The sequence below is a fragment of the Molothrus ater genome, chromosome 23 (genome assembly GCF_012460135.2).
Source record: "Molothrus ater isolate BHLD 08-10-18 breed brown headed cowbird chromosome 23, BPBGC_Mater_1.1, whole genome shotgun sequence".
In the NCBI taxonomy this organism is placed as follows: Eukaryota; Metazoa; Chordata; class Aves; order Passeriformes; family Icteridae; genus Molothrus; species Molothrus ater.
In genome coordinates this window covers 5,821,009-5,844,997 of record NC_050500.2, presented here as the reverse complement: position 1 = coordinate 5,844,997, position 23,989 = coordinate 5,821,009, and the positions used below count along the sequence as shown (strand labels likewise).

The 23,989-nt window shown below is 50.4% G+C and overlaps 1 protein-coding gene across 13 annotated transcripts in view; it reads right to left on the bottom strand.

Moving 5' to 3' along the window:
• The window catches only part of EIF4G3 (eukaryotic translation initiation factor 4 gamma 3), a 150,960-nt gene that overhangs the window by 7,660 nt on the left and 119,311 nt on the right, over window positions 1-23,989 (bottom strand). For all 13 annotated transcript variants that reach the window (XM_036396108.2, XM_036396109.2, XM_036396111.2 and 10 more), the window contains 14 exons: window positions 23,357-23,527; window positions 22,216-22,413; window positions 21,254-21,400; window positions 20,345-20,581; window positions 18,182-18,286; window positions 16,097-16,229; window positions 13,278-13,372; window positions 11,675-11,768; window positions 11,030-11,147; window positions 9,446-9,669; window positions 8,186-8,301; window positions 5,380-5,552; window positions 2,811-2,936; window positions 1,797-1,878 (listed from right to left, as the gene is read on the bottom strand). In XM_036396108.2, the coding sequence (XP_036252001.1) occupies window positions 1,797-1,878; window positions 2,811-2,936; window positions 5,380-5,552; window positions 8,186-8,301; window positions 9,446-9,669; window positions 11,030-11,147; window positions 11,675-11,768; window positions 13,278-13,372; window positions 16,097-16,229; window positions 18,182-18,286; window positions 20,345-20,581; window positions 21,254-21,400; window positions 22,216-22,413; window positions 23,357-23,527 (2,019 nt within the window). The remainder of the gene's footprint in view (window positions 1-1,796; window positions 1,879-2,810; window positions 2,937-5,379; window positions 5,553-8,185; window positions 8,302-9,445; window positions 9,670-11,029; window positions 11,148-11,674; window positions 11,769-13,277; window positions 13,373-16,096; window positions 16,230-18,181; window positions 18,287-20,344; window positions 20,582-21,253; window positions 21,401-22,215; window positions 22,414-23,356; window positions 23,528-23,989) is intronic.

Below are 23,989 nucleotides of genomic sequence, written 5' to 3'. Positions count from 1 at the left end.
GCCCCGTGTGCTGCAGAGGAGCCCCATGTGCTGCAGAGGAGCCCTGTGTGCTGCAGAGGAGCCTCGTGTGCTGCACAGGAGCCCTGTGTGCTGCACAGGAGCCCCATGTGCTGCAGAGGAGCCCCATGTGCTGCACAGGAGCCCCGTGTGCAGTCCCCCAGGAATGCACATCCTGTCAGGTGGGCAGCGCCTCGTGACGGGAATGGGCAAGGCAGGAGTGACACGGGGGGGGCGCAGCGAGCGCCGGGGTCACCCAGAGCAGTGACACGTGGGACAGGGCACCTTCCACACCTGACTCAGCCCCTTCTCCTGCCTTGCTCCATCACACACTCCCTTGCCTTGACAGGAAGGCTCTGGCAATCTGCTCCTTTGAGAGAACTCCTCATTCACTCAGCTGTTTTCTGTGCAGAAACCAAGCCTCCAATTCAGGCACATAATCCCAAATCCTCTCTTCAGTTCCTAGAGTTTATGCAAACCTTGAGAGCAGTGCCCTTGAGCACAGACAGTTCAACCTTTTGCAGCCTCTAGTGTCACACTGACCTTTGAGCCTCCTGCCTCAGAGAGCACAGTTCTGACACACACAGTTCTGACAAGAAGAAAAATGCTGAGCACAACCAGCTCTTTTCACCCAAATGCTTTGCCAGAGTTTCACCTTACAGCACCTGCTCACAGGAGATCACTGAGTAGCCTAAGTCAAGCTGAGAAATGCTGCCTGATTTTCAGTTTACAAAGCAGATTACAATTTTCAGTTTACAATACAGGTTGTTAAGAGCCAACTGTGCATAGTTCCTGCTCTGATCCACCAAGATCTGGGTTAGATGGCTGATGTTACACTGAAATAGCCAAATCCAAGTCTTGGACTGGACAAGATCTGATCAGAAAGCTGTGGCAGAAACAGAGACCCAAGGCTGTGCTTCCACACCCAGAGCACAGCAGCTTTTCTTTCACAGAATAGTTTAAAAAAAAATGGAAGTTGACTGTCCAAACATGCACAAGACTAAAATAAATAAAAAAAAGGTCACTCTTTGCACTGTTGGACTGAAATGCTCCTGGAACATTCAACCTTACTTGAATGCATGCTTGAAAAAACAAACAAAAAAAAAGGCAAGTGAGGGATTTTACAGGGTTGGAAATAGACACTATCCAAAGTGCAGGATTCAGCTGAATCAAAAAAAAAAAAAAAAAAAAACCAAAACAAACCAAAAAACAAACAAACAAAAAAAAAGACAAAAATGGAGATGAGTTATAGGGAAACCACCCAACAGGTTGGACCCGCAGCTGTGAGGTGTGAAAGAGAGAAAGAGCTCTCGGAGTCCCGGGGTCAGGAGGTGTCACTACCCCAGGGCTGGCTGAACCTCAACAGTCGGCAGCTTGGGTTTGGACAAGCACAGAGCAGCGCGAGGCCGTGGCGGCCTATCCGAACCCTGAGAACCTCTGCGCTCTGCAAGAACCGTTCTCTCGCAAGATTCCCGGCACCTGCTGCTTCTGCTCAGCCCAGAAATCCCTTGAGCATGGCCCTCTTGCAGTATTTCAGCACTCTTAGCTTCTGGGAGAAGCCAGGTGCAAAGGTACCTGCAAAAGGGAAAAGCGATGAGAAAACAAAAAGTTAACTCGACTTTTTGGAGCCTCCTAAGGCTTGGTTGGAAACTGGGGGTGCGAGGCAGCTTTCCTAAGTTAGCTGGACTGGCTGGCCCATCCCTAAATGTCCTCAGGTGGGAATGGTGAAGGTTTCATGCATGAACACGAGCGCTGCATCCACTCCTCCCTCTGGAGGGACAGCAGCACGGGGCACTCACCATTTGTTTGCATAGAAGGTGCAAGATTTCAGCAAGCAAGACGCCGGCTCTTCCCACAGGAAGCAAGGGTTTGCTAAATTCTCTAGAATGAAAGAAAAACAGGTGTTTTTCTGTTATCATTTATATTTGGGATGTAAATGCAGGGGTAGTGACTAAACTGAGGGAGGAAATCAGCTTTAACTTCTGCCAGGGAGGAAGGATTTGATTAATCCAGCACTGCTAATAAAACATTTAGTGATGCAGTGACCTTGTCACAACAGGGCTAATCACAAAGACTTGAATTTTACATTAAAAAAAATTATATTTATGTCAAATCCACTCATTTTTGTGGGATGCTGCACTTGGGTAGAGGGAAAAGACTGTTATTTTCTTAATATACTGGTAATAGAAATAGGAACCATTGAACTGGTTCACAGTTAATCCCCAAATATAGAAGGACATCCAAAAAACACAGGAATTCTGCTCCAGGAAATGGTTTCTGGTCTTGCAGACAAGGTTTTGTGCCTGTTTAAGGCAGTGCCCAGGTGGCAGAGACATGGAATCCCACAGTTTGGGCAGGGACACCTTCCACTGTCCCAGGCTGCCCCAAGGCCCACCCAGCCTGGCCTTGAACACCTCCATGGCTGCTCTGGGCAATCTATGCCAGGGCCTCCTCACCATCCCAGAGAGGAACTGATTCCAATCCCACCTAGCCCAGCCCTCCTTTAGTTACCCTCTGACCCTCTGCAGTGCCTCACTCTCTGCAGGTCCAATTCCCAGAGCCTCTGTGCTCCCAAATCACTCCACTCCACAGCTCTGGGGTATTTTTAAGCTCAGCTGGAACCAACAGCAGAGTTATGGATAAAACCCTTCTCCAAGGGTGAAAGCACCAAGCTCCCTTCCCAGCAGAGCTCTCAGGCTGGTGTGCAAGAGCTCTCCTGTGGGAGCTGAGCCTCCTGCACTGCTCATCCTCCAGTAGTGATGGAAACCACACAGAGAAATCCCTGCAGGCACAGCTGGGAAAGCATCACTTACTGTATAAGTTCTCTCATAGAGATTCCTCCTTCTTTTAACATGGGGGTCACCAACTCAGCCAGGTACAGCCAGATATGGGGGATATCTATGGCCATGTCATCTGCCATCTCCAGGGTCTCAGAGAAACTTCACAAGGAGGAAAAAACATCAAGTGTTAAATAAAGTTTCATTGGAGACATTTTCTTCAAAGAAATCTGTGCTTTAAAAATATTTTGTAACATAAAAGAGGAATGAAGAGAGAGAGGAGTGAGGAGAATCACAAAGGTACCAAAAACCTATTGCCATTTTATGCCTTTGGTACTTCCACACTGCCAAGGCTGAATTTCTCCATGCAGTAACAAGGAGAATATGTGGAAAAGACACCACTTTTTGCAGATCCAACAGATCCATCCAGGAAACCACCAGTTATAATAATTCTTATATCCAGTACCAAATCACTTGTTAAACAGTAACATCTATAAAACTAAAAAGCTTTCTTGTCTGTATATATAAACCATCAAGTAAATGAAACATTCTTAAAAATATCCAAACATTTAGAGAAGAGGGTTAATCCTAACAGAATTCCAAATGTAAGGTAAGCAGTGAAATGTCTGTAAGAACTCAGTTCAGCAGAGGAGAGTTTCTATCTGCAGCAGGAATGATAGGACTGCTCCCCAGGGATACACATTCCAGAATGGCTCAAAACTCTTCTTTCCCATGAAACCCTTGCAGTGGCTTCACTTCCCATGCCTGGGATATGGTAATTTTTCTGCTCTCCTTTCCTAATTTCCATCATGGCTTGTTTCTCCCTGAAAACCTTGAAAAGTCAATGTCCTCTTTAATGACTATAAATCCACATTTTTTCTTGTTTCAAACCAGAAACCATTTCCTTTGTTTTGTTCTTTGCAACCTCTGCTACTCCTCCAGCCTTTCTGTCAGAAATCATTTTCCTGTTGTGCATCTCCCCAGCCATAGGGTGGGACCAGTGTTCATCCTGTGATCCCTCATGACACGGTCACTTCTCCTGTGTCAGTGGCTGAGGTGGCTTCTGGTGCTCTCCTCAGCACCCTCTGAACTCCACTTGCCCTTTCCATCATCTTCAGGAGTTGTTTTGCATTGTTTATGTCACATTCAGAGCACAGATCCAAGTATTTCATCAAGATCCACTTATCCAAACTCCAGGAAGCTCAGGAGCAGCTTTAATCAGAATACATTTTGGATGTGCATCACCTCAAACGAGTCCCTCTGACCATCAGTGCTGTGTGGACACAAGAGGATTCCCTGTGGATTTAGATTTTTTCAGCAGTTCCATACAGTTTTGAGCTCAGCCTGCCTAAACCTTTGCTGTGATCTGGACAAAGTTCAGGGCAGACACAGGTGCAGGGAGTTTCCTGTTGGAGTGGTTGGTGGTACCACAGTGACACAGACTCAGATTAAAGCCAGACAGTATGGAATATTAATCCCAATATTTCTGGGTGTGTTGTGCCTGGCCTTGTCTGGTCCTTGCTGCTGGGCCAAAGGCTGCAGCTGTAGTTTCACCTCAGAGACACCTTTGGCTGGCTGGATGCTGCAGCTGGCACTCAGAACAAATCCAGGCATAGCAGAAACTCAGTTTACCTCTGGTGGAAAAGGTTCAGGAGATGGTGAAGAGATAAAGGAGAGGATTCTGCTGTAGAGTTTTAATGCAGAGTTTATTCCAGGGTGACAGACTCTGAATCTTGTACCAGCTCCCAACAGAATCCAGACCCCATGGTCCCGTCTCCTTTTAAACCCAGGGACAGGGGAGGGGAAAGGAGAGGTTGGCACAGCTGGGGGCTTGGGATGGGTGAAACAGGAAATGGCATCACCCTGCAACAAGACAGAACCAACTCCTCAGCAACTCAGTGCACTTCATCTGCTCCTTCACTGCTGCCTTTGTGCCTGTCCCTGTTTTATCCCTCCTGCTCTGCACCCCAGTGAGGACTGAGAGCCACCAGGGACTCCATGGGAGCAGGGATTGTTTTAGGACTGGACAGCAGGCTGGGAACACAAATCTCAGGGAGCTGAAATGAGCCAGCATCCAAAACTCAGGCCTCTCTTGGCAGGTCCAACCCTTCTGCTGTGTGTTCTGCTCCTCAGCCCCTCGAGGGAAATGTCAGGGGGTGTCCCTTCTTCCCAGGGGGACAGTGCCTGAGCCTCTGGCTGCACAGGAGCTCAGAGCTCCCAGGTACTGATGTTGTGTGAAGGATTCTGATTGCCTCCTCTTCCAGTTACATTCAGGGATTTGCAAAAGTCAAACAGGGAGAAATGCAGCACAAACAGGGATCTGAGCACACACATTTAAACAGACACCTACAGATCTGCTTCAAAATAAAAGCTGATATAAATATGAACATATTTATGTTCACTAAGGCATCTGAAACACTTTAAAATATATTACAATAATAATATTCCTTATGAATACACCCAAATGATCCAGTCCTTCTGTAAGAACATGTGGAGAGGGCAGGATACCAAAACAAGGTGAGAGATCATTTCTCTGCAGCACAGCATCCATTTACAAGAAACACTGCAGAAAAGAATCTGTGGATTCTCTGTGCAGAATACCAACCCCTTGAAGAACTCCTGCTTGCTCAGCTTTCCTGAGTGCACCAGCTGATGTAACAACTGGCCCATGTGATCCCTGGTGATCTGGCTCCGCTCCAGCGTGGACTCCACGCCCACACGCACGAACACGGGCAGCAGGCTCTGGGCACTGAGCTCCTCCACGCACTGCATGGCCTCCTGTGGAACAGCACACAGAGTCACCCTGCACTGGACAGTAACAAACACAGCCTGCACTGGACAGCAGCAAACACAGCCTCCTGTGGAACAGCACCCAGAGTCACCCTGCACTGGACAGTAACAAACACAGCCTCCAGTGGAACAGCACACAGAGTCACCCTCCAGTGAACAGCAACAAACACAGCCTGCACTGGACAGCAGCACACACAGCCTCCTGTGGACAGCAACAAACACAGCCTGCACTGACCAGCAGCACACACACCCTGCACTGGACAGTAACAAACACAGCCTGCACTGGACAGCAGCAGACGCAGCCTCCTGTGGAACAGCACCCAGAGTCACCCTCCAGTGGACAGTAACAAACACAGCCTGCACTGGATAGCAGCACACACAGCCTCCTGTGGAACAGCACACAGAGTCACCCTGCACTGGACAGCAGCACACACAGCCTGCACTGGACAGCAGCACACACACCCTCCAGTGGAACAGCACACAGAGTCACCCTCCAGTGGACAGCAACAAACACAGCCTGCACTGGACAGCAGCACACACACCCTGCACTGACCAGCAGCACACACAGCCTCCTGTGGAACAGCACACAGAGTCACCCTGCACTGGACAGCAGCACACACACCCTGCACTGGACAGCAGCAAACACATGGCACAAGAGTATTTCCTACTGCACCATCGGGGATTTTTGGTGAAATGAGGATTTAGTGAGGCTGCCAGGCAAAGTGGTTCCTAATTCAGTGGTTCCTAATTCAGTGAGGTTCCACAGTCTCACTGAATTAGGCTGTGGAACCTCATCACATAATAATAACAAAAACAACAGTAACAGCAATAATGGAATTTATACCACTCAGGTAACAAATCACATTCCAGGGCTGCTTGGGAAATGGCAGAAGTTATCTTCTGGATGCCACCAAAACACTGATTGCTATATCAAATATCAAGTCAAAAAACAGGTATCAGATCAGATTTGTTACTGATCTGACCAGGCACAAATGCCTGTGTTAGCAACCCACAGCCCACCAAGGAGCAGAAAATAGCTGGGGAGCACTTGGAGAAGATTTCCCCTCTCTAAAGCTGCCACTTCCTGACTTGAGCATTTTGCAACCTAAACAAAGAAACACTCAGAGCCTTTGAGAGCAGCTTTTAAAGTCTCACAAGGGCCTTCCAGTGACCTTCTGGGTCCAGCCCACAGATCTCAGTGGCCTTCCAGACCACAGGCACCTGCTCTGTGACTGGTTATGCCTTGAGCTACCAAGAGCTGGCAGCCCCAGATGAGTTTCCTCAGGCCCTGTAGGTTTTTCCTGCAGGTCAGGAGCCTGGTGGTCCTGGCCTGTGAGCTCAGGTTGGAGCTTATCAGAGGATCCTGCTGTCCTGGGACACACAGGGAGCCCTGCTGGCTGACCCTGCTGTCACCAGGGTCACAGCTCAGCTGTTTGAGCTCACGGTCAGGCCAGACTCTGGGACCAAAGCCCTGCAAGAGGCTGTTCCTCTGCTCTACACAGCAGGAGCTCACTCACAGGTGGCTGCAGGAACAAGAGTTCAAGCAGTCAGAGCTTTGCTGCACCTGAAGAGCACCAAGAATCCCTCAGTACCAAGTAATTCCTGATGCAAACAAAGTGCCTTGATTCCATGGACTTTGCACCAGCCCTGCCCTGTCTAATGCACTTCAGCTCCACTTGCAGCCAGCCACAGAAATACACTGCTGGGTTTGCAAACAGGGAACTGAAGAGGCCCCTTCATCACAGGCATCCAGGGGAGCCTTTGGAGTCCATCATAAGCAGGAAAAAGAGCAGAGACTCCTTGGCTCACCAGCTCACTGCTAATCAGAGCAAGGTTCTTCCTCTCCAAAGCAAGTATTTAATAATTTATCCCATTAACTAGATGTGAACTCTAAACAATCCCAAGTATTTAATAATTTATCCCATTAACTAGAGGTGAACTCTAAACAATCCATCATGAGAATATTCCTCTTTCCAATTATTAATTGGAAGTCCAATGAAATGGAAGCAGCAACTCTGCTTTTAGGGTGCCAAGCCAGCAACTCCCAAGTGCTGCCATTTCAAACTTGGCAGGTTTTAAAATTTATTTCAGTGAAAAGATCAAATGAAGCAGCCTTGCAGCCAATGTAACACTTCTTGCAAACTCCCTGGACGGGCTAAAAAACCCATTTACAAGGGAAACAAAATTTCAACCTTTTAACTAGGAAGTGATGACAGCTGCTCAGTAATTTCCAATGTTTATTAAAAATCCTCTGGAGTGGTTTGTTCAATATTTAGTATTGCTTTATCTGCCTCCAGATCAGAACAGCACATGCTTTGATAACTAAATGAAAACCTCTGTTTATTTTCCCACTAGCTTTTCTGCTTCCAAAATTGCTGGTATTATGGAGCTGCTCAGTGATTCATGACAGATACACATCCATCTTGCTACTTAAAACACACAGGCTGGGCTATTCTTCCTATTGCCAGCAGGGCAGGAAACAAGCTTGGGAGAACAAGTGTCCTGAAAGTGGCCCTGAGCTGCTGCCCCTGTGTGGGCTGGGTGCTCAGAGACACATCCTGGACAGAAATCACTGCAGCCCTTCAGAGCTGTCTGGGAAGTGAGGTTTTCATCTTGCTTACCTTAAAATCATTAATATGCAAGAACTCATCAATGATAGATTTGCATTTTCTCTCTATTTCCTCTTCTGATAGTGAAGGCTTTTCTTGCGCTGGAGCTGGGGGAACTTCTGGCTTGGCTGGTGGAAATACAAAACCAAAAAATGTTTGGAAAAGGAAAGTCAGCATTTTAGAGATGACATTCTGAGAACAGAAGTCCCTAGGGCAGGTGTGTCCCCTGTCCCATCCTCAGGCACAGGGCAGTCCTTTGATGGGGCTTGGAGCAACCTGGGATCGGTGGAAGGTGTCCCTGCCCACAGCAGGGGTGGAGCTCGATGAGCTTTAAGGTTCCTTCCAGCTCAAACCATTCTGGGATTCTCTCCTGGCTACTTTCCCCCCATGTGAACTCCCAGTATTTCTGTAACTTGACCTTGCAGGATCCCAGCTGGCAGTGGCACAGGTCAAACACCTTCAAAGCTCTGCACGAACATTAAATAATTAAATGGGAGCTGCTGCAGCAAAGTTAAAATGTGCTGACTGCAATGGGCAGCAGCCCAAGGCAATCTCCCAAACACATCCCAAAACCATGGACTGTCTAGAACATCCCAAAGCTTCAGGACAAGCCTGTGCTGTGCTGTGGCAGTTGAGGTGTTTCCCTCACTGCAGCAGTTTCCAGATGTTTCCCAGGGAAGGAGCTGAGTGCTGTCCTTACTGTAAAGGTTCTGTCCACTGGGAACATCACCTTAAGTGTCCCCATTTTCCCAGTAACAGATCAGCCCAGGCTGGTAGGAGGGAAAAGCAGGAGCTGCAGGACTGACAAGGTGACAGACAGGTCACACTGGTGGGTGCCACCCTCCTGCTGCACCAGGGCTGGCTGGAAGGAGGCCTGGCAGCTCAAAAGCTGCTGTGCACCATCTGTCCCAGACCCAAATCCCTGCCCTGGCCCTGGGGAATGCTTGAAAAGGGCAGATATGGCTTTACTGGGCACTGAAACAGCATTCCTGAAGAACTGACCCTGATTTGGGGGACAGTGACAGGATAAAACAGGGCAGACAGTGCCATGGGGGGTGCTGTGCTGGCACCTGCAGCCTCTCAGCCCCGCTGGACCCCACGGAGGGGCTGCAGAGGGGATGAGGCCCAGGCCTGCCTGACCCAGCTGGGTCACCCAGCTCTGGGAGGTGCATCTGCCAGTGCCCTGCACAGACACCTGCCCTGCTCTGACAGGTTCTCCCTTGTGCCATCCCACACATTCAGCAGGATCCCCGAGCACAGAGGAGCCATTACCAGGTTCCTTGGCTTTGTTCCTCTCGGCCTCGGTGCTGTTCCTGTCCATCTCCATGGCTCCTGTCAGCTGCTTCACCGTCTCCAGCATCTCCCTGCGCTGCTCCTCCTGGGCCTGGTTGTCCAGCAGCAGCTCCTTGCTGCTGCTGCCCCTCAGGAAGGTGTTGGGCCGGGACAGGGAGGGTGGCAGAGGTTTGTCATTCTTCTCCCTGCCCGTGCTCCCACGACTGCCAAAGAAAAACCCATTCAGGGGTGAGGAGAGGGACTCGAGGGCTTCACTGCAGGGAAAAACCACCCCCTAAAGCCTGCAGGATTGTTGGCTCTGTTTCTTACAGAGAATTTGCAGGATTGCTCGATTGTTGACTCTGTTTCTTACAGCTGTACCCACAACTAAAATTAACTCAATTTCAGAGACAAACACAAATACCCAGGGTGGACAGGAAGAGCCAATGCTTCCTAGAGAATATATGAAAAAGCAGTGTTCTACATCACCCATTTTATACATGGAATAGTGAGTTTTGTAACACATGGACTCTGTTTCCCTTTGAAATGGTGTGGGAGCTTTAGATTAGATGTAACAAAGGAATTCTTCCCTGTGAGGGTGGGCAGGCCCTGGCACAGGGTGCCCAGAGCAGCCTTGGCTGCCCCTGGATCCCTGGGAGAGTCCAAGGCCAGGCTGGACACTGGGGCTTGGAAACACCTGGGATAGTGGGAGGTGTCCCTGCCCATGGCAGGGGTGGAATGGGTGATCTCTCAACTCTCTCCATCTCAAAACATTTTGTGATTCCATGAGAGTTGTGGTTTTTACCCATTAATTGAAAGATACCTCCCAAACAGTGAAGGCTCCCAACAACAGGTGGCAATGATCTGTCCTATTAATTACTGTGTTAATGAGTAAGATGGGCAAATTGATGCCATAATGGAATAATTTCCAGGTAAGCCCAAGCTTTACTTGAAACAGGAGGGAAAGCATTGGAGGCACAATGCAGGAAAACACTTCAGCAGCTTGTGTGCACTGGAAGGAAGATCCAGTGACATTTTAAATGAACTGTACATTTATAAACCGTGTCTAGAGTTAATAAATTATTGAGGGTTAATGCAAGTTTCATGCTCCACGCTGGAGTGGCTGCAGCCCTGAAAGAACTGGAGTGAGAGAGAGGCATTTGTTGGATGTGGGAGCACGGGCAGGTCACCCCTGCTGTGAAGGGTCAGACATGGTTTTATGCTGCATTTCTGCCAGGTTTTAGGTGTGTTTTCCTGGCTAAATAAACCTACTGACCTGGCTGAATTCACAGCCATTAAATCCAACCTATTTATAACTACATTTTATCTGAAGAGTTTTTAATCTGTTAAACACAACCACCCTCGGCTGAAGGGTGAAGTGGAAACTAAAACATTAATCAAAATGGTTTTAAAAATTAATTCTACCTCTCTCTCCTATGATATTATAAAATACAGGCATGTTGGAAGCTAACTCAGAGTGGGAAAAGGACCCAGCCATTCCTGGAGAAGCAGGAATTTTCCTCTTTCTGAGTGCTGGTGCCAGAGCAGGGGGTGCAAAGGGCAGCAGTGAGGAGCAACACTCACCTCGTTAAGGCCCTGCGAGATTCTAGTTCTGAAGATGCAGATGAGGCAGATACTGGGGACACTGGAGGCTGCAGGGCAGAAAATCTGTTCAGACTTGTGGCACTTGGTCGCAAGGAGTCTGGAGATGGTGGAGACAACACAGAGCAGAGCAACAAGGTCAGGAGCTGCTGAGAGCTCAGCACCACCGAGCAGCTCAGCCCAGGCACGGGGACAGAACTGCAGGGAAAAGGCTGGGCCTGCCCCACTTCAACCCTTCCTGCCAGGAGGCCACACAGAGGGGACAGAGCAGCCACAGGGGAGCCCTCAGTGGGGACAGCAGCTCTGATCCCTGCCTGTGAGCAGGGACAGGAGCCAGGGAGGGGCTGGAGCTGGGCCAGGGGGGTTTGGGTTGGAGATCAGGAAAGGCTCTTCCCCAGAGGGTGCTGGGCACTGCCCAGGCTCCCCAGGGAATGCTCCCAGCCCTGGGGCTGCCAGAGCTCCAGAGGGTTTGGACAGGCTGGGATTGTTGGGGTGTCTGTGCAGGGCCAGGGCTTGGGTTTGATCCCTGTGGGTCCCTTCCAGCTCAGGGCATTCCCTGACCCTGTGAACCCCACCCAAACCTGCTCTTTACAGCAAAGCCAAGGCTGGGGGTCCATCCTCACTCACCCATCTCGCTTGCCTTGGCTCCACCACTGCTGCCCTTCCCCCAGCTGCCCAACTGGGCTTTAGGCACGAGCTGAATCTTCTCATCTATTGTGGGCTGGAAAACACACCAAGAGGTACAATTACAAGGGCAAATTGTACACTGTAATAATAAATGGGAGATTTTTTGGCAATAATCCCAGTCTTGTGAACACCAAAATACACTTCACATATTTCTGGAAGACTAAACTGTGGCCCAAGACAGGGGACACAAACAACAAAGGGCATCACAAAGAGTCTCTTCCAAATGTCAATGAGAGACATTCACAGTGAGCAGGAGCTTCTTTTTATTGGGAATTCTGAAGCTCAGGAAGGTGGAAAAGCTCAGTATATCCATATCTGAAAGATGTTCAGTTTGTTTGTGATGTGTAAACCAGTTTCACTGTCCATCAACTCTCCAGTCATGGCTTTGGGGGGGATCTGCAGGACACCAAACAATCCAGAGGGCAAAGGATGACAACAGGTCACAGAACTTGGAGGAAGTGGTGTCTGGCAAGAAGAGAATATTGATTTTACAATGTTCAGTGGGAGAGTTTATTGACAAGGAGGTTGTGACCTCGCAGATCTCAGAGGAGCTCCTCTCTCCTTCCAAAGCAGCTGCTGGGGACCCAGCTCCATTTGTATGGAACAGAGGAGAAGGGCTTTTCCCAGGTGAGCTGTAGCCTCTCCTGCTATTTAAGTTTTGGAAACTGTTTATGACTTTCAGAAGGAACAAACTGATTGGATCTGCAGAAGGGCTGCAGTCTTTCCAAGCTGCTTTACAGCTCTCCAAGAATCCAGGCACTGAGTGCAAAAATTCAGGGCAAGTGACATTAAGTGGGACAAGAGAATATTTAGGAGTCACTGATTTATGCAAAGGTCAGATTTCTCCTCAGCAAGAAAATCCAGAGCTGTTCTGAAGTTCAACAAGGAGAAATCTCCAACTTGCCCAACCTGCAGCCTGGAAAACTGTCCCAAATTCACCAGTTTAATGGTGAAAGAACAGGAAGATGCTCATCTGGAGGATGAACATGAGAGTTTATCACATACTGGGGGATGCAACCATGCCACCAAGTCGAGAAACCTCTAAAGCAGACACAGCTCTTCCCATTCTACTGGAGCATCCTAAGGCTGGAGTGCTGCTGTTTGTGACACATCAAAATGGATGTGGCCTCCCTGTTTTATTGAGGAGCAGCATCAGATGAGGGTCTCAAGAACTTGAGGCAGCCAAGGATTTCCAGCAGGTGTTTGAGACCCATGGAACATGGGTGCTGTGCTGCATCTCCATGTCACACAATACCCTGGCTCACATTTTCATCGCCATTAATAAAATGCAGATTTTCTGACTGTGAGAGCTTCTGGGTTACCAAAAGGACACTATGAACCTGAGAAAGAAAGTCTGCACACTCCTTTCCCTCAGGACAAAGCAGGAACATCCAGAAGAAAATGCAGCTTGATTTACACTCAGTATTAACTCTGAGCATTTAATGTGTCCCAGCCCCAAGGTCTGACCTGCACACACCATCCTGGTCCTTCCTGGACTGGCAGATGTTTTATTGCCCTGAAGGAGGCTTGTGCTGGCACCTACCTTGGTGATTTTAAGGAACTTGGTGGGGTCCAGCACTCTGCTGTTCTTTGCCCCCTGCACAGTGTTCCAGCCGCCTTCGTCGACCCGCGGGACACCTGAGGAGGACAAAGAGAGCACATTTAGCTCAGCTCAGCCCAGCTCAGCCCAGCCCAGCTCAGGCCAGCCCAGCTCAGCCCAGCCCAGCCCAGCTCAGCCCAGCCCAGCCCAGCCCAGCTCAGCCCAGCTCAGCCCAGCTCAGCCCAGCTCAGCCCAGCCCAGCCCAGCTCAGCCCAGCCCAGCTCAGCTCAGCTCAGCCCAGCCCAGCCCAGCCCAGCTCAGCTCAGCCCAGCCCAGCCCAGCTCAGCTCAGCCCAGCCCAGCCCAGCTCAGCCCAGCTCAGCCCAGCTCAGCTCAGCTCAGCCCAGCCCAGCTCAGCCCAGCCCAGCCCAGCTCAGCCCAGCCCAGCCCAGCTCAGCCCAGCCCAGCTCAGCCCAGCCCAGCCCAGCTCAGCTCAGCCCAGCCCAGCCCAGCTCAGCCCAGCCCAGCTCAGCTCAGCTCAGCCCAGCTCAGCCCAGCCCAGCTCAGCTCAGCTCAGCCCAGCCCAGCCCAGCCCAGCTCAGCCCAGCCCAGCCCAGCTCAGCCCAGCCCAGCTCAGCTCAGCTCAGCCCAGCCCAGCCCAGCTCAGCCCAGCTCAGCTCAGCTCAGCCCAGCCCAGCCCAGCTCAGCCCAGCTCAGCCCAGCCCAGCTCAGCCCAGCCCAGCTCAGCCCAGCTCAGCCCAGCCCAGCTCAGCCCAGCCCAGCTCAGCCCAGCCCAGCTCAGCCCAGCCCAGCCCAGCTCAGCTCAGCCCAGCTCAGCCCAGCCCAGCTCAGCCCAGCTCAGCCCAGCTCAGCCCAGCCCAGCCCAGCCCAGCTCAGCCCAGCTCAGCCCAGCTCAGCTCAGCCCAGCTCAGCCCAGCTCAGCTCAGCTCAGCTCAGCTCAGCTCAGCCCAGCTCAGCCCAGCTCAGCCCAGCCCAGTTCAGCCCAGCCCAGCCCAGCCCAGCCCAGTTCAGCCCAGCTCAGCCCAGCTCAGCCCAGCTCAGCCCAGCCCAGCTCAGCCCAGTTCAGCCCAGCCCAGCTCAGCTCAGCCCAGCTCAGCTCAGCTCAGCTCAGCTCAGCTCAGCTCAGCTCAGCCCAGCCCAGCTCAGCTCAGCCCAGCTCAGCTCAGCCCAGCTCAGCTCAGCTCAGCTCAGCTCAGCTCAGCCCAGCCCAGCTCAGCCCAGCCCAGCCCAGCCCAGCTCAGCCCAGCTCAGCTCAGCCCAGCCCAGCTCAGCTCAGCCCAGCTCAGCTCAGCCCAGCCCAGCCCAGCTCAGCCCAGCTCAGCCCAGCTCAGCCCAGCCCAGCCCAGCCCAGCCCAGCTCAGCCCAGCTCAGCCCAGCTCAGCTCAGCCCAGCTCAGCCCAGCTCAGCTCAGCTCAGCTCAGCCCAGCTCAGCCCAGCTCAGCCCAGCCCAGTTCAGCCCAGCCCAGCCCAGCCCAGCCCAGTTCAGCCCAGCTCAGCCCAGCTCAGCCCAGCTCAGCCCAGCCCAGCTCAGCCCAGTTCAGCCCAGCCCAGCTCAGCTCAGCCCAGCTCAGCTCAGCTCAGCTCAGCTCAGCTCAGCTCAGCTCAGCCCAGCCCAGCTCAGCTCAGCCCAGCTCAGCTCAGCCCAGCTCAGCTCAGCTCAGCTCAGCTCAGCCCAGCCCAGCTCAGCTCAGCCCAGCTCAGCTCAGCCCAGCTCAGCTCAGCCCAGCCCAGCTCAGCTCAGCCCAGCTCAGCTCAGCCCAGCCCAGCCCAGCTCAGCCCAGCTCAGCCCAGCTCAGCTCAGCCCAGCCCAGCTCAGCTCAGCCCAGCTCAGCCCAGCTCACTGCTCTGAGGGCAGGATCCTGCTCAGGAGCCTCCCTCCCCCTGCCTGCCTGTGCCCTCACACCACAGCCTGCACAGAACAGCTCTCACTCCTTCCAGGGGCTGTTTTTGGAAGGGATGGCTCCTGGCTGGATCTCCCTGCATTCCTGCAGGTGCTGCAGGTCAAGGAGCTCACAGAAGGAGCTGGTGAGGTGAGAGCCTCCCCTGAGCAGACCCTCACTCCCCCCACAATTCCTGCAGCACTTGGCTGGTCTGACACAGAGCCCCTCAGGCACTCCCAGGTTCCTCACCTTCTCCTGGTGTCACTTTTAGGATAATTAAAGTCTACATGGATTTTTTTTCCACCCTGTTTTCAAAGCACTTTCATTTGACAATCCTTAGAGGATCCCCCAATCCCTAAAGAATCCCCCAAATTACTCTCTCCTTGCCCTGCTCTGTCCCAGTCTTCATTTTCCCAGTCACTCCAACTTTGTCTTCAGACAGTGCCCTGAGGGCCAGGAGCAGTTTAAGGTGACACCAAGGCACTCCCTCACACAGAGTCAGCACCTCATGGCTTTAACAACTGAAGACAACATGGTTACTCCTGAAATGAGATGTTTTTCTCTTGAACTGAGACTCTGCAGTGCATGAGAACTGATGGCAAATCTGACTCCTAAGTAATAACTTGTTATAACAGATTTCTGGCAGCCTGTCACAAAATCCAACATGGTTTGCATGAATGGAATGTGTAAGCACTGTTGGCCTGTGGTTGGTTATTTTCACCCATGAGATTTGCCCCTGAAAATCCCCACAGCCAATCCATGGCAGATCTTTCCTTTTCCAGCCTCTGCCATATAAGGACCCAATTTCCTTTGCTCATTACACTTAGGAAAAAAACCCCCCAGATTTTTTTTTCCTTTTATGTGGGATTCCCTCTAAAGACACTGGATGTGAAATGAGCAGCCAGCTTGGCTTTTACTTTACCTGGTCTCCTCTTGTCTTTGGTCATGAGTTGTTGCACCTTCCTCTGTTCTTCCTGCTCTTCAATCTTGGCTTCTTTATGGATCTGCTCGATGGTCTTGGGGCCCTGGTCTGCTCTCCGTGACACCCAGTTGCACTGGGGAAGAAGCAAAAAAACCAAACACGCTCAGGGCAACTTCCAGGGGAGCATCAAACATGAGGGGTTTGAATATTGGCAATGAGGCCCCATCCTCCCACCCTTGTCATGCCTTAGAGGGGCTGGAGAAAATCCTGTGGAGCTGGGACACATTATGGACATGGTTATGGACAAAGTTATGGACACATTATGGACAAGGTTATGGACATATTATGGACAAGGTTATGGACACATTATGGACATGGTTATGGACACATTATGGACACATTATGGACAAGGTTATGGACACATTATGGACATGGTTATGGACATGGTTATGGACACATTATGGACATGGTTATGGACACATTATGGACATGGTTATGGACATGGGTATGGACACATAATGGACATGGTTATGGATGTGGTTATGGACACATTATGGAAAAGGTTATGGACACATTATGGACAAGGTTATGGACACATTATGGACATGGTTATGGACATGGTTATGGACACATTATGGACACATTATGGACATGGTTATGGACATGGTTATGGACATGGTTATGGACATGGGTATGGACACATAATGGACATGGTTATGGATGTGGTTATGGACACATTATGGAAAAGGTTATGGACACATTATGGACAAGGTTATGGACACATTATGGACATGGTTATGGACATGGTTATGGACACATTATGGACATGGGTATGGACACATTATGGACATGGTTATGGACATGGCTATGGACACATTATGGACATGGTTATGGATGTGGTTATGGACACATTATGGACACATTATGGACATGGTCATGGACACATTATGGACTTGGGTATCCCAGCACCCCAGAGCAGAGCCTTGTACTCAGCTACAGAGACTGCAGCCAAGACCTGAGTGAATTCCTTAATCCCCAGCCTGCACATTCCCAGTTTCTCTTTCAAGGCTCAGAGGAAAGAGAAGAGCTTCTGTCACTCTCTGTTTATGACTGATACTGTTTGTGGGAGCCTCTCCTCCAAGCTTGAGGGAAGAAATGAAAATAAAAAAAACCAAGTGACTGATTTTAAGTGGAGACAGTGCTCTGCACTCCAGGAATGGTGATGGCTGACACAGGAATCCTGCAGAGTGGAGCAGCTGTCACTCCAAAACCACTTTCCCTCCTTGATGTGTCTTTTCAGCCATGCAGTGCCCAGAGCCCTCCAGCCCTGGAATGACCACACTGTCCCTTATCTTGCTGCAGCCTCATTACAGCTCTTGGGGTAATTATCTCTACCTGCAGCCAAAATTGTGACTTCAGCCTCCACACAGCCCAAACCAGCTCCCCTGGAGGGGAATTACAGCTGCTGGGAAGGTTTGTTCCACCCATGGTCACATCTTCACCTGCAAAGTGTGGGGACCCCTTGCACCTCACCAGGACAACATGGAGACATCTCCTGGCTTTGGACAGCCAGACCTGGGGGAGAAGGGAACAGATCTCCCCCTAACACCCCACTTGAGCCATGAATCCCTGCTCTTGCATGAGAGCTTATCCAGCCTGGATAGGGAAGGGAACATGAGAGACTGGCATGGGAGCTGGGTGTGCTCACCTGCAGGACAGAGGGCCCCAAGGGAGAGCTCAGAGCCCTTCCAGAGCCTAAAGGGGCTCCAGGAGAGCTGGAGAGGGACTGGGGACACAGGGAATGGCTCCCACTGCCAGAGGGCAGGGTCAGATGGGAGATTGGGAGGTAGCAATTGCTCCCTGTGAGGGTGGGCAGGCCCTGGCACAGGTGCCCAGAGCAGCTCTGGCTGTCCCTGATCCCTGGCAGTGCCCAAGGCCAGGCTGGACAGGGCTGGGAGCAGCCTGGGACAGGGGAAGGTGTCCCTGCCATGGCAGGGGTGGAATGAGATGATCCTTGAGGGTTCCTTCCAAGCCAGAGCAGCCACCCATGATTTCACACTTCTACTCCCTGGAGCTGGGACCTACCAGCCTTAGGTCTATTACATCCTGAAGCATGAACCGAATCCTTGAGGAGGTTTTCCTCTCTTTCACAATCTTCTCCATCTGATTAAAATACTGGTCCATGCGGGGCTAGACAAGAAAAACATCATCAGCACCATCAGTTGTGGAGGAAATGAAAACACTCCCGGGAGGGGCACCCAGCAGGTTCTGCATTCTGGGATTTCTGTGCTAGAAGCATCAGGGACTCAGGGCTGCTCCCCAGAGAGGGCAGTGCTGGGTCCTGTACACTCCTCCAGGGTGGATTTGAGGATGCACAGGGCAGCACCTGCAGGAGATGAGGCACAACTGTGCAGGCACACCCTTTCTCTGGGTTTTTAATTACACAAATCATCTACACCCTCTGCACGTACATAATAAACACGACATTCATTAAAAATATATCTCAATCTGAGCTTCCAGATTGAGATATCAATCAAATATCTCAAATTTGGAAGATCCAAATCAGCTGTGTGCTCACCTCAGCCCAAAAAAAAACTGGCTCAGGAAACAAAATGGGTACAAAACCAGCCTAAGACACACCATGCCATGGTTTATCCCCCAAGCTGAGCCAGGCCAGACTGAGCAGCAGCTCTGGGTCTCTCTGCAAGAACAGTTTAATGGGCTTGGCTGGGGGAAAAACCCCACAAACTCCTCATCCAGAAAATTGTGATGTGGTGGAATCCCAATAGGTTCACACTAGGACATGAATTGGGATCAGGAGAGAAGCTCTTGTTAGGTCTAAATTTGGCTCACCAAGCTCTAAGAAGCCTTTTTCTCAAATTAAGGCCTCTGGTTGTTTCAAACAAGAGTTTCAGAGCAGTTTTCTACCATGTTTCCCACTCTCTTCACTAAAAACTAGCTGAACCCTTGTCCTTGTAGTTAAAGAAACAAGAAAAAATCCATTAAAATTTGTGTCTGGCCTTGCCTTGGAAAGTTATAGCCCTGGAAGCAAATGTTTCCAAAGTTAGGCATGACGGGGAAATATTTCCAATGGACTTTGTTTAGAAGTTTTAATTAAACCATGACTGACAGTTCAGCTTCAATAAAAACACATAATAAAATATCTACCCCATTAAGAAGGATTCCCTCAGTATTGACAGAAATAACCAATCCCAAAGACAGGACAGAGGCCTCTGGAATTGCTCTGTGCTCTGCCATGCCCCAGCTCGCGGGTGCACAACCAGCAGAGCACCAAAATGTTGCTTTTACAGTGCTCCAAAGACCAAAACAGCATCCAGGCCTCACCCAGCCTGGAAGTCAGACCTGTTTTTCCTCCCAGAGCACACAGAGAAACTGAATCCTGCTGGTTCTGTGCTCACAGCACCGGGTGTTAGCCTGGGACTGCTGATAAACCCCACTGGTTTGGTCAATGCTCACAGAACAGCCTGGGAAATTCCTTCCCCTAAGGCTCAGGACTGATCTGCTGCAATCCCTGAGATCCCTGAGTGCAGAGGGAACTCCCTGCCCGGGGCAGCTGAACACAATTAGCTCTGTTTGGTTCCAGAGCCCAGTCCCACTGATTCCTGGCAAAACCCTCGGGTTGTTCATCCCAAGGCTGGTTTGTGTGAAGGAGCAGCAGAGTGTCTGTGCCAAGAGCTGCTCTTGGAGTGCACAGTGCTCTGTGCTACAGATACATTTGCTGGAAAAGGGGGAGGAGGATGTAGAACAGCTGCCACATCCCAGCACATCTGGGGACAAGGATGACACAAAACACAGGCACCCCCGAGGCTCAGGTGGGGGTTTGGACTGGTTAATGAGGGTGCTGTAGATTTAACCTGAACAACACATTTCATGGTGGCTTTTGTAGGGAATATAAACCTTCAACTGGAAATAATAATGTTTTGGGAACTACAAAGGAAGAGGGACATTCAACTTGGAAAAAGGAAACGTTGAGCATTTCTGGGCTGTGTGTTTGGATAAAATCTTTGGAAATAACAACTGGAGAACACAGTTGAAAATGATACAGAATCTATGACAGAGCAGGGAGCAAGGCCAGGTCATGACGAAACATCCACAGAGGAGTGGATGATTTCTCATGCCATATGGAAATTCCTGAAGAAAAAACAAATCTTCAAATAAAACCACCCCACACCCATTTTTCCAGCTCTGCCCAGAGAACCTCATTCCTCACTCCCATTCCTGCCCCACCTTTGCCTTCTCAAAGTCCAGGTCCTTGCCAATGGTCGTGAGCAGGCGGCAAAGGCACTCGAGGGACTCCTCGTCGTGGTTTTTCAGCAGCTTCACCACGCAGTCGTGCATGATGGCCTCTGTCAGCATCTTCAGCTTGAAGAGCTCGCCGATGAATTTGATGTTCCCGATGGATCTCCGCCGGGCTTTGTCCTTGGCCTCTTCCAGCTCGTCGTGGAGCCGAGTCTTCTCCTCTGGCTGCAACACAGGAACACAGCTCTGCAAAACCACGTTCCCAGGGCACAGGACTCTTTGAAAGATCCAGTTTTATGTTCATGGACACTGTTCCCTCTTTTACTCCTAAAGCCCAGAGAGATGCTGAGATAAACCTGTGACCGTGTTCACAGGGGTTTGAGGATGAGGGAAGAGACGAGGATCTGACTCCATGTTTCAGAAGGCTTGATTTATTATTTTATGATATATATTACATTAAAACTATACTAAAAGAATAGAAGAAAGGATTTCATCAGAAGGCTGGCTAAGAATAGAAAAAGAAGGAATCATAACAAAGGTTTGTGGCTTGGACAGAGAGTCTGAGCCAGCTGACTGTGATTGGCCATTAATTAAAACAACCACATGAACCCAATCCCAGATGCACCTGTTGCATTCCACAGCAGCAGATAACCATTGGTTACATTTTGTTCCTGAGGCCTCTCAGCTTCTCAGGAGGAAAAATCCTAAGGAAAGGATTTCTCATAAAAGATGTCTGTGACATAAACCCACTGTCAAGGCAAGTATTTTTTATTATGCTCAGGCACAGTGACAGAATGAAAGTCTCAACTCCAAAATCCCCCCAAATTAACTGCTGTTTCAAAAGGAAATAATTTTGTGAGGGAGTTCTGAGAACTTATGGAGAAAAACACCACTTACAGTGGTGGCAGCTTCGAGTTCTTTCTGCTTCTTTTCAAAGACATCATCGTCAGCCTTGTCCTTTTCAAATTCCTTCTGGCAGCGATTTAACAGCAACTTACGGAAATTTACTGTGCTCCCAGGTTTGTCTGCCATGGGCACTTTCAGCTGGAGTGAGAAGGAAGAAAAACATCAGCAGAAATAGGGATAAACTCCACAGAGGAGGGGTCATCCATAACAATTTATTTTGCTCTTCATGTTGAGCTGCACGTCTCTGCAAGGCTGTGAAAGTAAAGCCTCACATCAGGATTTCCAGTGGAGTTTTACATTGCAGATGTAAAGTCACACTCCAAACTTGGCTGACACCATCTCTGCCCGGGGATGAATTACATTTCCATCCATATGATCCCTTAAAAGCACCCTCTGCTTGAAAACTCTCCTGTTCTCTGCTGAAGGCTTAAGCCATATTCCTTCACTGCATGCCATGAAGGACCTGGGGAAAAAGGGGCTCTTTTGTCCCAAATTCACCATCTGAGAATGATCCGTGCAAAGCCTGGCTCATCCTGGGCTCCCTTGGAACTGACAGACACAGAAAGGTGGTGAGGCCCTGGCACAGGGTGCCCAGAGCAGCCATGGTTGCCCACCCCAGAAGTGTCCAAGGCCAGGTTGGACGAGGCTTGGAGCAACCTGGGATAGTGGAAATCGTCCCTGCCCATGGCAAGGGGTGGAATGAGAAGAGCTTTAAGCTCCCTTTTCTGCCTATGCTATCCCATGAACTTCCCTGACACAACTCATCTTGCAACCAGGTGGAGCAAGGAGTCCTCAACTCCCAACAACTGCTCCAAGCAAATCCCTCTGCCTTGGGCATGGCCAACAAAAACCTCCACATTAATTATTCCTGCTCACACTCAGGAGCTCCCACTTTGCTCTCTGCAGTTTCTGTGGCTGCCCCTGAGCCCAGGGCAGCTCCTGTCACCTCTTACCGTCACCAGGCAGCGGCACATGTTGGCGTAGGCCACGGAGAAGCTGGGCTCGTCGATGGCCTTCTCAAAAACCAGGTCAATGACTCCCTTCAGCCTCTCCTCCGTGTCCACCGTCAGGTCTGTCACCTGCTTCATCAGCTGGTTGAACATCTGGGGTGTCAGCTTGTTCAAGATGCTTCGTACCTTGCGGAACAGCTCCTGAGGGACACAAACGCCGCAAGCTCAGGCACAGGCGGTGCAGGTGGACTTCAGGAATGAGCCAGGATGCTTCCCACAGGGGAATGGAGACATCCTGTAGGAATGTCTGGGAAGCTGAGTGACACACCACAGGTTTCTGCACAGCCTAACCCAGTCCTCACTTGGCTACCAAAGATCAAGACTATAGGGCAGGAGCTCTGGGAACACCCAAGTGCTTTTGTTGAGTGCAACAGAGGCACAAAGCCCCTCCTGTCAGAAATACTCTTCTTTATATCAGTTTAATCCATGAGATATAAATTAACAGGGAGTGGTCTCTGTCTCATTCAGCCAGATGTAATCAACCTCTCCTATAAATCACTTTAAGGTACTTTATTTTTTCCTGTCCAGGATGATAATGAGGTCAACAATGCCACCATGAGCTCCAAGAACAGAATTCCAGTGTCCTTCAAGACCATTCCACCTTATCCTACAAATTACAAGCTTGACCACCAGACAAACACCTCCTCCCAGAGCAAGTGCCCCGTGGAGGAGAGGAGGTGGAGAACAGAGGCAGCTCCAGACAGCACTGTTGGGCTGGGCAGGACCAGCTGAGGGATTTCACAAAGGAACCTCAGTCTTGCTGAGGATTCAGGGAAGAAATGTGATCTGGGAATGTAATGCTCTTTGCTTTAGAAGGGAGACAGAAACATTCCAGTAAAACAGCAGTAGGAAAGCAATCCTGCAAGAGAGACAGGAGCTTGTCTGGTGTTCTCTGCTTAATACACAGGACTGGCATTTAAACACCAGGTCAAGAATAAACATACAAAAATTACCATCAAGGTAGGGGAAAACTGGGATTCCAACTGGAATGCATTGCCCTTTTTCACTGTCTGATACAAGAGGGAAGCCAAATTCCCATTACCTGGGGCAGCTGCTGCACCCTCAGACCTGTTTATGCTCTCACCTGGGTTTTGACATTTTCTGGGTCCTCAGTTTGGTTTTCCCTCTTCAGGCTCGGCTTCCAGGCATTCTCTGCCTTCTTCAGGTGCACATCCTCCTTCACACACACAGTGATGATCTTCCTGGGCTCCCTCCTCTGGCCAGGCTGAGATCTCCTCGGTCCAACATTCAACAACTAGGACAAAAACATTCCTTGTTATATCCCACTTTAGGCTGGGTAACACAGCCAGGGCAAACACCAACACCCACTGACGGCACTGCTGAACCACCAGCACGTCCTGCTGGGACACCAGGAGTCCCTCTGACCCAGCACTGCTCCAGGCTGCTCACAGGGAACGTGGAGACACCCAACACATTCCTCTGGGCAGCTCTTCCCAACAGAGATGGGGTTTGACTCTGCCTACACAACCTACACAACCCAGCGGCGCTCTGGGTGCTGCTACAGGGGGCAGAACTGACCCCAACTGGCCAAAAGTGCCTCTTGGGATCAGAAACTCCATAACTGAGGCATCACAGCGAGGTGTGGAAGAATTCAGATTACAGATGTAGTTCAGACATGCCATCCCAAGCACTTAGACAATGATAAACTGGCAGCTCTGCCAGAAATGTTGTTTTACTGGAGATTGCTTCCAACAAA